The following is a 15698-nucleotide window of genomic DNA, read 5'->3' on the forward strand; positions in this document are numbered from 1 at the left end:
TATATAGGTAAAAAATAAAAATGAAACACGAAGACGTTTAGTAAAGTTTTAGCGCTTTCATTTCAAATCTTCAGAAGCTTTACTAAACGTCTTCGTGTTTCATTTTTATTTTTTACCTATACTTTTACCGATCATTGCGAAAAGTAACTATTATCTATATATATATATATATATATCTCAGATTTACATTTATAAATTTGTGCCAATTAGCGCATTTGCTCTACGGCTCTTCAATGAAAAAGTAGCTCTGGAAAGGCCACAACATGACACTCAAATTATTTATGCTACCCTCATCTTTATTAAATTCATATATTATATAAACAAATATAGAAAGAGTTGATATCACACAGTCAAAATAATTCAATAAAAAAGCAGGAAAATATGCAGTTCCAAAATATATTTCAATCACTAGCGCTTTCTGGATTTTAACATCCATCTTCAGGTGAATACAAAAATTGAAAACTTTTTTAATATATATATATAGGGAAGTCGTGGCCGAGTGGACTTGTGCACTGGTTTGACAATCTTGCTAGGCGGTGGGTGCCGTACGTCGCTGGTTTGACCCCGGGCTGGGGCGAAAATTTTCAGTACCTAGTTGTGATTATTTAGTGCTTTATATATATATATATACACACACAACTTTTTAGCAACAATTAACTTGTACTTTCCTTTCTGCATTGTAAGTTATAATTGCATTAATTGCCTATAGTGAAAGCAAATGAGATGAGAACTTGTACAATGCACTGTAATTAGACATATTCTAATTTGTAGGTCTAAGTGTGCAGACACTTAAATTTTTTTTATTAGTGTGGATGTGCAGGGTATCCATGGTATCATCAGATCATTTATCAGTGTCAATGCATTTGCAAGATATGGTTTGAAACAGCTGGGGCCAACACTTGCCCCAAATGCTTGTAATGCTATTTTATTCACAGAAATAATATGCATTACATCAATATCATCCTTACAGTATTAAGCTGTGCGTGGTATTCAAACTTTGATAAATGTTTATTAAGTAAACATTGGCTGTATTGTATACAGATTATTTTGAATTCAAGCTTCTTAGTCTAAATCAATTTTCACAAAGTTTATCAAAATTGTGGTCAAGCTAGCTCTCTCTTTCTTGCGCTTTCTAAATAAATAATATCAAAGAACCTATATGTCTTAAAAGTTAAAAATAATCCATCCAAACAATGTTGGATCAGTTAATATAGATCTATCAAAACAAAGTCCCTATTCATTTAGAAAGTTGTCAAATATTATAAGACATTATTTTATAAACTGGAAGGGAACAGCAAAACAATAGCAAACTAAGAACTTAATACGCCAGTTTCGAGATTAGAGCTCTCCTGTGTAGGAGGTGCATTTAGTGGAACTTTGAATGCTTAGGTGGGACAAAGTGGTACTACAGCCAGTGAGAAAGATGATAAAATATATAAAAACCGACTTCTTTTTTAAATACTTGATGTAGAAAATATTGAATACTATCAAAAGAAATGTTTTACTAAAGTGGAAACATAAATACAATGCCATATTTTCAAGCAATGTCCTGGATATGATAGGTAGGTGCAACAAAATAATGTGATATAATAAGAATTCTAAGTATTTAATTACTTCTTGAATACTTGTCATTTACTTAGTTTGTGTATCAGTCGAAATTGGGTGATGAAACTGCGTATGATACACTTACTGAGTAGATTCACTTATGCAGTGATGAATATCTGTCCCACTCCCGCGTGTAAACAAATTGTTTTGCACCTTACTAAGTACGAGAGTTCTCCAAAGGGAAATAACTTGGACTTATCTCGAAACCGGCGTATTATGCTACATTCAGAAACTTCGGAAGAGAACACTACCTCTCTGTTGTTAATAACTTCGATCAGAGGAAGAGTATAACTAAACTCCGCATTTCTGCACATCAATTAAATATTGAACAGGGAAGACATACAGGACTTCCTCCTGAGTTAAGAGTATGCTTTCAATGTGATATGCAAGAGGTTGAAGACAAACATCATTTCCTATTTGTTTGTTCAAAATATGATAATGAGAGGTTAATATATACAATTAATGGAAACCATCTCAGAAGCAACTCAAATGTCTGTTTTGACGCCTATACTGAGAAACTGATATGGATGTTAAATTAAGTTTTATGTTTGCTTGGAAAATTTAATTTTGAAAACAGTAAAAGAACCAATGTATAAACATGTATTTTCTTGTGCATGCAGGTTTTTTTAAAGAACATTTTTAAAAATGTATTAAATACGATATGTACATGTATCAACATTTACTTTTACACATAAGTACAATGATATTTCATCATGAACACTAGAGACAATGATGCCTGGTTATGATTATATAATAAGTAATATTGTTGAGTTTCTATGTGAAATAAAATTAATGTTTAAAGCTCTATGATCCGATGTTCATGTATTATTTTTGTACATAATTACTTTCAAGCAGATTAATTAGTGTTTAAAGTTATCAACTTTCCCTTAATTACATGCTTGAAAACATTTGCATGTAAAAGAAAACAGTGAGAAGATTATTTAGAAAGTAAATATAGTGTGGTACACATAAATCATCCGCAGCACTTCAGACCTTTCACCGAAAACACAATGTTTTTTGGTGAAAGACCTGAGGTGTTCGGGATGACGCATAAATTATACAGTGTAAGGCGTCTATAAATAGCCCCATGCACATCAGGGGAATCCCAACATGATGTATTAATTCAGGCGTAACTGTCTAATTTTAAGGCTGAAAGAGCAAAAAACAACGAATTACTAAGAGGTATTTCATATTTTTATTTCTATTAAACTTATGGCACGGCACTATTGTAACAAAAATACACAGCTTTACACAGATAAGACCACCGATGATCTGAAAGTTTGAACTGCACACGTGACTGTCACTTGAAATGGCTGAGTGACGGTTGTTAATAAACACCGATTTGAAATCAAGTAATTCTGATTCAAACAGATGAAATAAAGTAGGACTTGTTGTACAGCCTCATAAATACGTACATGCAATGACTTAACATCGGTTTTACAAGGTGGAAAAAATTGTCGAAATTTGGACCATACAACTTTGATTTATGCTTCCTTTTGTTAACAATGCCTTCCTAGGCCCTTGATTAGTCAACAAAATATCTTGTATATAAACAAATTTATCTTTCATCGGAGTGAAATAAAAAAAACTTAATTGAAACACTAGTTTTAAAATATTTATATATGCTAAGTTTGTGCATGAGTAAAATGTCCAGAGTTTATTCCTCAATAAATTCTTCAAAAAGAATGTTTGATTCTTATAATTCTGATTCATTCGCTGTATAACAAATTAAAAAATTTGAATAGTTTTCCCATTGAGTCTCCGTACATTACGTTATTTGTTTTCAGGCGTGTGTAAATACATCCCGTTTCCGGATTTAATGATGTGTCGTTCAGCTTTATTTTTGTCCAATCAAAACAAATGTAATAAATAACATTGAAATTAAAAATTCAACATTTCAACACAATGCTTAGAACTGTAAACAGTATTGTACCACTGCATGTGAAGGCCATTGCAGCTTTTGACAAGAATCGCTATTCCTCGTCTGTCACCCATCTGTTGTAAAGCCCCAACCAGTTTAATCTGGGATCAGTCACTTCTTAATTCCATCTGCTAATTAACTTTCACTTCATCATTTATCCTGTCAGTCATGATGAACTCGTACCTAACAAATGGTGCATCATCACGTGGCGTGGATTAGAAACAATTGCAACCATAATTCATATCCCAAAAGGACCATATTCCATAAAAGTTCAGTCATAATGGGATAGACCGAAGTCAACACTTACAATTCTAAATATAGTTCTGAAACATTCATTGTTACAAGTTCCACATTATTACGTATCTAGAGCTTTTTAAAAAAAAAAAAATTTCCATTGATATGATATGTCACAAGTGCTTGTAATGCTATTTTCACAGAAATGATTTAAATACTTTTTAAAACTTTTATAACAATAACAAAAATTATCATAATGTATTGAATGTGTTCAACATGTTGATTAATAAAATCTAGATAAGTCTCCAAATACACTGTATCTGTCTTCATTGATTTACACATATTTTATGAAAACCAAAGCGTTCCCATACAGGAGGTCTGGCCTGGAGGTTATAAAACTTTTATCTTGCTCTGCATACTCAAACTCATGCTCTGTGCTCAAAGGCTGTGTTCCTCTGAGTACTGTGTTCAAACGGAGGTCATAAAACTGATTTTGTAGTAACAGACATTGTTTTGAGTGGGACTCTGAGCAAACTCTGAAGCATACTTGAAAAATCTTGGAGCATGTATGTATTCCATTTAAGTATGAGAATTATTTTATTAAAGTTTTATAACCTCAGGTTATAAGGGCCTTCACTTTTGAGTATGAGTACAATTTAGAGCACAGAGTTTGAGTATGAAAACATGCTCAAAAAAGTTTTGACCTCCAGGCCAGGTTTATGAATGGGTCATTTCTACTCAATTTCACATGTTGAACTTTTTCACTTGCAGAAGAACTCTCAGACATTGCCCGCGCTCTGGAAAAGAAAGTGCGAGTTCTGTGTTGGGTGATGACAAATCCGTCTAACCACGAGAGCAAAGCTCGACATGTCAAAGCAACATGGGGCAAACGCTGCAACAAGCTGCTGTTTATGAGTTCCTCTGCTGATGCCTCTTTGCCGTCCATTGCACTGCAAGTGAATGAGGGCCGGAATAATCTGTGGGCCAAGACTAAAGCCGCCTTTAAATATGTGTACCAAAACCATTTTAATGATGCAGATTGGTTTATGAAAGCTGATGATGACACCTATGTCGTAGTGGAAAACCTCAGGTAAATGATAGAAATTCTTTTTAAAACCAGTATACATTTGTTGTCTGCTGGGTTCAAGGGCAGTAATTCAAGAAAAAAACATTTCCATTAGTGGAACTCTTCAAATTGAAGGTGCTTAAAGTCATGCAACCGGGACAACATAAACATTAGGCATTTAATTTTATCAGTTAGGAAAATATTCATTAAATCTCTAGTCTCTTAGGATATGCCTTATTGCTGATAAAAATTCATACTGACATTCAAAGTTTTTAATTCTCTTAATGAATTACAATGACTCATTAGGATCGACGTACCAAAGCAACCTTGCTATGGAAACAACTAACTATTAAATTAAGATTATTTCATTACAGGCTTAAATCACGAAGTTTTTTTAGTTTACCAAGTTTCTTTATTCACTCAAACCAACAATACGTGGTAATTGAGGTCAAGTACATGTGATACATTCCAATGGGAAAAGGGATACAGGGAAGAGAGACACAAACATAATCATGTTCACATCAGGAAAGAAAAAAAGGAAGCGAGAGAATTGATTGAGTGTGCAACATTGAATAATTTATGATATATTTTGGATAAATTGTAATATTTCCTTAATCATAAGACAAGGGATTATTTGTTTAGAGACATGCTCATTAATCAATTTGATCTCATCCATTTTACTTGCATCTCTTTCTAATCTACATACTGTCGTGGTTACCTAACCTCCCATCAAAGGAGGGATCTGTCTAGTGAGCTTGATTAGGCCCCTGTACTTTGTTAACACTATATATACCTCCCTATAACCAGTATTCTCCAAAAATTCACCTTCTGGAGGACCTATAACCATCCCCAGGTTTTCAAGAAGACCCGTCCCTGTTTCCAGCAAGTGTAGCAGGGTCCCTACTGGAAAGTCTGCACTATAAATTTTCGCCGTCGTCGTATTCTCTAAATAACCCGAGAAAAAGGTTTCAGCCAATTAGCAGTTTAAGAATACTTTTTTTAAATAATAATACCATATTTATATAGCACCCTTTTCATACACTATGTATCCTCACAGGTGCTTTACAGTGCATATATATATATATATATATATATATACCTTAATTACAACAGAATGTTATACACATAATACATAGAAATAAATAAAACATTAAAAAGCAATGATATAAAAGGCGTTATCACATGTAAACAGTCCGTAGCTGTACCTATCCTGATTGTACTTATAAAACATGAAAACACAAGATACCATAATATGCTAGATAAGAATAAACATCAGTTTCAGGGTGTATTAAAATAATAATGATAATGAAATACTTACACACACACACACAGCATATAATGTCTCGGTCATAATACATTAAAACAGAATTTTTTTTAAAAATTTATTTTTTTATAAAACATCACAAAATGGTACTCGAAAACTGAAACACACAATCAAAACAGACAAGATAATCTTAATGCACTGAAACACCAAACACGAATGACTGAAATGATAGAAACTAGTCCTGGAAAACTTGATGGAAAAAATGTGTTTTCAGTGACTTCTTGAATGCACACAGTGTTCTACAGTCCCTTACATGTTCTGGAAGGGCATATTCCACAGTTTTGGAGCTATCGTTCTGAAACACCGATCCCCGTACATAATGGTTCGACTTTTTGGAACAACTAGAGTGACCGATTGTTTTATAGACCTAAGATATCGGGTAGGCTTATATTGTATACCTCTAGTAATCGTTTGAAATAAATTGGGCACTCATCATGTAAGGCTTTGTAAGTGTAAGTAAGTATCTTATATTGTGTCCTATACTGCACAGGTAACCAGTGTAGTTCTCTTAGTATTGGAGTGATATGGTAAAAAACAAAATTACAGTAAAATTTTCAATTTCTTCTTAAATTTAGCAACTTTTTATACGCCCGTCTTTAGATGGGATGTATTATGGTACAGCGATGTCTGTACGTCCGTCCGTCTGTCTGTCCGTCCGTTCGGGGTTTTCTCTTTATAATTTCATTTCCCTTTCACATATCATGCTGAAACTTGCTCTGTAGCTTCTTTGTGGGTCACTCTGGATCATATACATGTACTGCAATTTTAATCCATTTCGACCTTTTTTCCAGGAGTTTTGCCCCTTTATTTGGAAATAATTATTATATGGAGGGTACATAATTTGTCCACCCTACTCCTCCCACAGTTTTCAAGTGAGAGCCTTCTTATTTTGTGGAGTGTTTGTATGGGTATTGAAGATGTGCATGTGGGATGGATTTTGATTTTCTGCAATTTTTGAGAAAATTACAGGTTGTTGAACTTAGTCTATTTAGAAATTAATATTCTATGAAGGGTACATAATTTGTCTGCCCAACTCCTCCCACAGTTTTCAAGTGAGGACCTTCTTATTTTGTGGAGTGTTTGTATAGGTACTGAAAATGTGCATCTGGTGAAGGATTTTGATTTTCTTTCATTTTTGAAGAAATTGCAGGTTGTTGAACGTGGTCCATTTTGAGGAAATCTCAATTTTTAAGCTAAGACCCTTTGTTGATATGAAAGTTTGTCACAGCCTCATGATGGCTGATACTACCTGAAGCAAAGTTATACAAATTATAGCACAAGAAAAACACCCTATGTAAGCATTTCACGGGCGTATTATGTACCGTTTGCGGTACTCTTGTTTGTGAAAGTTTCTGTATTATTGTCGTGTTAAAGTGGAATATCGATAAAAAAAATTATCATTGAAAAAAAACGTACATTTTTTAAAATTAGCAGATTATGGTTTCGCCATGCAGACGTTATGTATATGTACATGTATATTGTACATGTTGACTGTTGAGAGTAGATCATTTAAATATACTGACATATTTGCAGTAGCATTTTGTAAGAACATACATGTAGCGATCGAAATAAACGATCCTCGCACAATCATAAACAATTAAAAACGGAATCAAAATTGACGATGTTCACATGATCAGGAATGATACGTGAATGTTTCTACATAGAACATTTGTCAAGGGACTGTATGTAAACTATACAGAATAAATTCAGTTGTCTAATTGATCCACTTTTACAAGGTTTAATTAGCCCTTCACAATATTTCATTTTCCTCTGACACATTTTTCTCTATTACACTTTGAATTATTGATATTGAACATGCTGTTTAGCATTAGAACTATATAGATCAAATATGACAAACATTAGTCATGGTTTGTTGTTTTTACAAGATCTATATTAAGTCTTTAATTATTATTTGTACAAAATTGATTTTTCACTCCTTGTTATGAAATTCACTATACAGCTTTCTAGTGATTAGAACTACTAACCTAGTAAAGTTGACTTTCGATCTTTTATACAATTAGTTATGACCATATGTATGGAAATTGTTTTCCTCAATTGGAAAACCACAGGGGAAGAGGGGACATGCATTTCTTTTAATAGTTTCAGAACTTTAAGAGTCTTCCAGTTTTTGTGTAGTACATGTATTACATTTATTTTTGATATGTCTCGACAATAGAAATTAGAAGGGTGGGGGGAGTGTAGTGTCTACAGCCTTATGGTGTTAATTTCCTGTACAGTGTTGCTGTTCATTTCAAGGTCACAGATCTCTGAATGAACACCGGGTGATACAATACTTCAGGTTATTGAATGTAGAAGATAAAATTCCGCGGTAGATAGAATGTATGCTTATCAACAGTGTCTATTTTAAAATTTTGTCGAATCAAGTCGTAGATAAGAGTTATAGTCCCCAGGTAGTTCACTACAGTACACTCAGGTACACGTGTAGTAACAATTTAATACGGGAGTACGTCTAATGCTCTACATACTAAAATCTTTATATATATTTATTTCAAGAAGCAAATTTCAGTATACTTTACAGACACTAGTCTGTGTAGTATGTTAGAGGTACTACCGCAGGGCGATCGAGCACCAGCTATCACTACTTATACACGCACAGATCGATCTAGAACATTTTCTCAAGGGAGTGGTTTCCATCCCATGCAAATCTTTCCAGGGGGTCAGGGATCGAAATTAACTTTTTTCACTACTAGCAAATTTTAGCTTGTGGATTATTTTCCAATTAGCAAAATTGAACTTTTACTAGCATTTTTCAATCGATTGCTGTTTTACAGGAAGTTAAGTAAACAAGCGTGTATCTAAATCAAAATATAGGGAAAATCTTTTAAAATCTTCTTTAAAGTGCAATAATAAAAATAATATTGAGAATTCTTTCATTTAAAATTTAATGAATTATCAGACAACATACATGTATCATTGGTGCATGATGAGGGTCATAGGGTACATTTGTGCGGCGAACTCGCTGTCCAGAGATCTACCACCTATTTACAACATCATGTGGTTTGAAATCTTGAAGACTGTTTGTGCCAATTCAAACTATATGTTCAAAACTTTTGGAAATTTCATCTAAAAAATTCTAGTTGAAAAAAAGCCCCGCAAACTCTACGTGTTTGACTATATTAGACTACAGATTTCTAAGGACATCGCGTGAAGTGGTGACACTAACACTTTCATGTGTTGTTTCATGTAATCACGGACAAGATCAACGTGCTTGCTATTTAAATCAGACGTCTCTGAGACGCCCGAAGTGTGCATGAAGTAGGCCATCTTCGACATCACTGACTGAGATGACCTTGGCCTTAGTTATTTATTCGATCCACGTTTACTTTTTCAATACTTGCATATTCATTCTGTAAAGCGTTTCTATGCATAAGACAAAATTATTGTAAACTTCAAAGTACAGCCAATAAACCAAGGAAATCCGGAAAAAAGATCGTTTTTTTTCACTCGCAAAAAGTTGCGATCACTTGTAATTTTTCACTCGCAATTTCAATTTTTAACTCGCATTTAGCGAGTATTTCCCCTTAATTTCGTTGCCTGGGGGGGGGGGGGGGGGGGGGGTCCATCCAATACTCAGAGACTTAAACTTATTTTGCAGTTGAAAGTGCATACAAAAATTTTGCCAATGTATTATTTATATATCAATCCTTGGGGGATGGGGGGGGGGGGGGGGGGGTGATGAAAGATAAAAAATACTGTCCACTGTTTTGCTGTTTCTGTATCGTTATGATGAACACTGGTTATTTTAGTGCTAGTGTTTTATCACTATAGATACTATTAGACAGCTCCTCCTGGAAGGAATGCCTCCGTGGCCGAGTGGTTAGAGCATTGTGCTCAAAACCACACGGCCTCTCACCTCTGGTCGGCGCGGGTTCGAATCCCGCTTGCCCCGGTAAGTGAGAAAGTTTCCAAGTTTACTTTCGGAAGGTCGGTGGTCTCTTCCCAGTTACATTGTATCTGGGTTCTCTCTTCCACCAATAAAAACTGGGCGCCACCAGATAACTGAAAAATTGTTGAGTGTGGCGGAAACCAGCAAAACAATCAATCAATCTTCCAGGAAGGTGGTGATTGTGGTGGTGGTGGTGGGGGGTGTTACCTGAAGGATTTTAGAGGTTTCACACACTGCATTTTAAAAGCAGAGTTAAAAAAAATCCTTGTACTAAAAGCAGTTTCATTTCAATGTATTCAAGGATGTCTAATGTTAATAAGCTGTGGATGTTCAATGATCAATACTGGTTCGAAGTAGCATCATGCTCTAACACATTAAAGATGATTTTATGTTCTTATGCCTGCAACAACCAGGAACTTTCAAAATATGCTGACTCTAAAACAGACATGGTAATTATATGACAAAATGTCATTAATCATTTGTTCATTTAGCTGATAATTTCATTATGCATGATTATTGCTACTTAATTTACAAGCATGATTATTGCTACTTAATTTACAAGCATGATTATTGCTACTTAATTTACAAGTATTATAGTACTGTATGATCCAATTATACATTATAATATCATTTATATGTGATGTTTCTGACATTTTTCTCTAAAATAATTTTTTCATCACCTTGATATGACAAGTTTTTGTATGATGTGGGAAATACATGTAGGTTTAAATCTTATATTGTAGTAATAGTCTCCAAACTTTGTACATCAGCCTGGGTAGCTCAGTGGTTGTATCATCTAGCTAATGCAAAGGTCCCGGGTTTGATATACATGATTGTTACAAAAAATTTCCTCTCCTACTTTACTATGGTAATGCTGTACAGGGTTTGACACTAAGGCACGTCCGACCGACTGAGTCTACTAGATGATAGTTCCGGTCGGGTAAATTGTCGATTTACCAGTCCGACTGGTCGTGTTGACAAAATAAACAAGAAACTTTACTATAAACAATAAGATATTTTATTCTTTACTAAAAAAAATCACTGTGAAGAGTTAACAAGCAACATTGAACCGCGTGATGACATAATCTCTATTTTTAGTTCTATTAATAGTCGCTGTCGGAAGTGATGTTTTACGAAATTTACTCGATGTTAATGTGTGTAAAGTTATGTTGCAGATAAATAGATATAAACTGAATTTATTTTCATTTGAAAAAAAAAGAAGAAAAGTTTATCTTAATTGAAGATAAGAAAGCGTCTATAAAATTAATAAATTACATCGTAAACAGCCATTTTTCGGTGTTGACACGTGTGCGGAAATGTCTCTATATTCAAATACGACTTTTCGTCCTCAAGGAAAGATGTCCCGAGAGATTCAGAAAAAAAGGAATAGGTAGGGAAGAAACAAAGCAGGGCTTATGAAATAGAAATTTTAAAAAAAAGCGGTTGAGGGCATTTTATTCTAATAAATTGACTAAAAAATTTCTGTGCCGGGTAGAATTTAAAGAAACAGAAAATGCGTTTGAAAATAAAAACGTCAAATTGAATGACGAGACTAAAGATTTCTTAAGACAATTAAATACGTCTTAGTTGAAACTTAACGTTTGTCATTTTAATTAAGTATCTAAATATGGAGAAACAATCAATGGGTTTTTTTTTCTGGAAAGTTGGTCAGGGCTAGTGGATGTAAGGTCAGGTCTAGTAAAAATCATTTGAAGTAGCCCGACTGGTCTAGTGCTCAAAAAAGTAAATGTCAAACCCTGCTGTACATATTGGAGGTGACTTTATATTTTTACTTGCAACAAACAGGAACTATCAAAATATTCTGACTCTATAAAACAGACTTGGTAATATACCCCAAGTTCTTCGTGTAAAAATGAGATATATGTTGGTGTTGTCGGTTCCTTTTTATTTTCGTGCAGAATTACGGGTAGTGTCCACACTAGTGGGCCCCCTTCCAGGTATCTGGCTAGCTGCATGCATGGCAGATCTCACCTCAGATCTCCATAATGCATGTGAATTGTATGTGAAATATCACGAAAAAGTACATATATTATTGAGAAGTGCCACATACATGTCCTTGAACATGATTTTAAATGGTGCATAAACGTATTGAAACAGGATGACACTTAGTATGACTCAGGGTGTGTGTATGCACTTAATGTGTTTTATTTTCGGTATACAGGCATGTTGTTAAGTCACTTGTAGGCATGTCTGCCAGCATAGCTGATTTCAAAGTATTATCATTTAACGAAATCTTTAAATTAAGAAGAAGAAGAAAGAAAAAAAAAACATTGCAGAAAATTATATTTCATTTCACGGCTTCGTGTCTCTCATTTGTATTGGTAAATCTCATTCAGAGATTGATTTCTGTACATACATGAATTGCGTAATGCAGTGCAGATCAGACAGTCATTTCAAATTTACTGTTTTACTGATGAACTGGTATAATTGTGTTATTAACACACAGATGTTTGACTAGAGAATGTGTGTATTATGGGGGTTAACTCTCCTGATCCCTCCTTTCTCTGTTTACTCTCCCTCCTAATACTCCTTTCTCTCTCCTAATACCCCTTTCTCCCTCCTAATACTCTTTTCTCTCTTCTAATACTCTTTTCTCTCTTCTAATACCCCCTTCTCTTAAACCCCCTTTCTCCCTCCTGATACCCCTTTCTCCCTCCTTCATGTAATACCCCTTCTCTCATCCAATACCCCTTCTCTCACCTAATACCCCCTTCTCTCATCCAATACCCCTTCTCTCACCTAATACCCCCTTCTCTCTCCTAATACCCCCTTCTCTCATCTAATACTCCCTTCTCTCACCTAATACCCCCTTCTCTCACCTAATACCCCCTTCTCTCACCTAATACCTCCTTCTCTCACTTAATACCCCCTTCTCTCACCTAATACCGCCTTCTCTCTTCTAATACTCCCTTCTCTCACCTAATACCCCCTTCTCTCATCTAATACCCCCTTCTCTCATCCAATACCTCCTTCTCTCACCTAATACCCCTTCTCTCACCTAATACCCCCTTCTCTCTCACCTAATACCCCCTTCTCTCATCTAATACTCCCTTCTCTCATCTAATACCCCCTTCTCTCACCTAATACCCCTTCTCTCTCACCTAATACCCCCTTCTCTCACCTAATACCCCATTCTCTCACCTAATACCCCCTTCTCTCATCTAATACTCCCTTCTCTCACCTAATACCCCCTTCTCTCACCTAATACCCCCTTCTCTCACCTAATACCTCCTTCTCTCACTTAATACCCCCTTCTCTCACCTAATACCGCCTTCTCTCTTCTAATACTCCCTTCTCTCACCTAATACCCCCTTCTCTCATCTAATACCCCCTTCTCTCATCCAATACCTCCTTCTCTCACCTAATACCCCTTCTCTCACCTAATACCCCCTTCTCTCTCACCTAATATCCCCTTCTCTCATCTAATACTCCCTTCTCTCACCTAATACCCCCTTCTCTTACCTAATACCCCCTTCTATCATCTAATACTCCCTTCTCTCACCTAATACCCCCTTCTCTCACCTAATACCCCCTTCTCTCATCTAATACCCCCTTCTCTCATCCAATACCTCCTTCTCTCACCTAATACCCCTTCTCTCACCTAATACCCCCTTCTCTCTCACCTAATACCCCCTTCTCTCATCTAATACTCCCTTCTCTCACCTAATACCCCCTTCTCTTACCTAATACCCCCTTCTATCATCTAATACTCCCTTCTCTCACCTAATACCCCCTTCTCTCACCTAATACCCCCTTCTCTCATCTAATACTCCCTTCTCTCATCTAATACCCCCTTCTCTCACCTAATACCCCTTCTCTCTCACCTAATACCCCCTTCTCTCACCTAATACCCCATTCTCTCACCTAATACCCCCTTCTCTCATCTAATACTCCCTTCTCTCACCTAATACCCCCTTCTCTCACCTAATACCCCCTTCTCTCACCTAATACCTCCTTCTCTCACTTAATACCCCCTTCTCTCACCTAATACCGCCTTCTCTCTTCTAATACTCCCTTCTCTCACCTAATACCCCCTTCTCTCATCTAATACCCCCTTCTCTCATCCAATACCTCCTTCTCTCACCTAATACCCCTTCTCTCACCTAATACCCCCTTCTCTCTCACCTAATACCCCCTTCTCTCATCTAATACTCCCTTCTCTCACCTAATACCCCCTTCTCTTACCTAATACCCCCTTCTATCATCTAATACTCCCTTCTCTCACCTAATACCCCCTTCTCTCACCTAATACCCCCTTCTCTCATCTAATACTCCCTTCTCTCATCTAATACCCCCTTCTCTCACCTAATACCCCTTCTCTCTCACCTAATACCCCCTTCTCTCACCTAATACCCCATTCTCTCACCTAATACCCCCTTCTCTCATCTAATACCCCCCTTTCTCTCCTAATACCCCCTTCTCTCACCTAATAACCCCTTCTCTCACCTAATACTCCCTTCTCTCACCTAATACCCCCTTCTCTCATCTAATACTCCTTTCTCTCATCCAATACCCCTTCTCTCACCTAATACCCCCTTCTCTCACCTAATACCTCCTTATCTCACCTAATACCCCCTTCTCTCACCTAATACCCCCTTCTCTCACCTAATACCTCCTTCTCTCACCTAATACCCCTTCTCTCACCTAATACCCCCTTCTCTCACCTAATACCTCCTTCTCTCGTCTAATACTCCCTTCTCTCTCCTAATACTCCCTTCTCTCACCTAAAACCCCCTTCTCTCTCCTAATACCCCCTTCTCTCACCTAATACCCCCTTCTCTCACCTAATATCTCTTCTCTCACTTAATACCCCCTTCTCTCACCTAATACCTCCTTCTCTCACCTAATACCTCCTTCTCTCACTTAATACCCCCTTCTCTCACCTAATACCGCCTTCTCTCTTCTAATACTCCCTTCTCTCACCTAATACCCCCTTCTCTCATCTAATACCCCCTTCTCTCATCCAATACTTCCTTCTCTCACCTAATACCCCTTCTCTCACCTAATACCCCCTTCTCTCTCACCTAATACCCCCTTCTCTCATCTAATACTCCCTTCTCTCACCTAATACCCCCTTCTCTCACCTAATACCCCCTTCTCTCATCTAATACTCCCTTCTCTCACCTAATACCTCCTTCTCTCATCCAATACCTCCTTCTCTCACCTAATACCCCTTCTCTCACCTAATACCCCCTTCTCTCTCACCTAATACCCCCTTCTCTCTCACCTAATACCCCTTCTCTCACCTAATACCCCCTTCTCTCACCTAATACCCCCTTCTCTCATCTAATACTCCCTTCTCTCATCTAATACCCCCTTCTCTCACCTAATACCCCCTTCTCTCTCACCTAATACCCCCTTCTCTCACCTAATACCCCATTCTCTCACCTAATACCCCCTTCTCTCATCTAATACCCCCTTCTCTCTCCAAATACCCCCTTCTCTCACTTAATAACCCCTTCTCTCATCTAATACTCCCTTCTCTCACCTAATACCCCCTTCCCTCACCTAATACCCCCTTCTCTCATCTAATACTCCCTTCTCTCATCCAATACCCCTTCTCTCACCTAATACCCCCTTCTCTCACCTAATACCCCCTTCTCTCACCTACATTTTGTAA

The 15698-nt window shown here is 36.5% G+C and overlaps 1 protein-coding gene across 1 annotated transcript in view; it reads left to right on the forward strand.

Moving 5' to 3' along the window:
- The window catches only part of LOC125666707 (ATP-dependent translocase ABCB1-like), a 108848-nt gene that overhangs the window by 66630 nt on the left and 26520 nt on the right, over positions 1 to 15698 (forward strand). The window contains exon 30 of the mRNA XM_056151838.1: positions 4532 to 4850. Coding sequence (XP_056007813.1) covers positions 4532 to 4850 — 319 coding nt within the window. The remainder of the gene's footprint in view (positions 1 to 4531; positions 4851 to 15698) is intronic.

The sequence above is a fragment of the Ostrea edulis genome, chromosome 10 (genome assembly GCF_947568905.1).
Source record: "Ostrea edulis chromosome 10, xbOstEdul1.1, whole genome shotgun sequence".
In the NCBI taxonomy this organism is placed as follows: domain Eukaryota; kingdom Metazoa; phylum Mollusca; class Bivalvia; order Ostreida; family Ostreidae; genus Ostrea; species Ostrea edulis.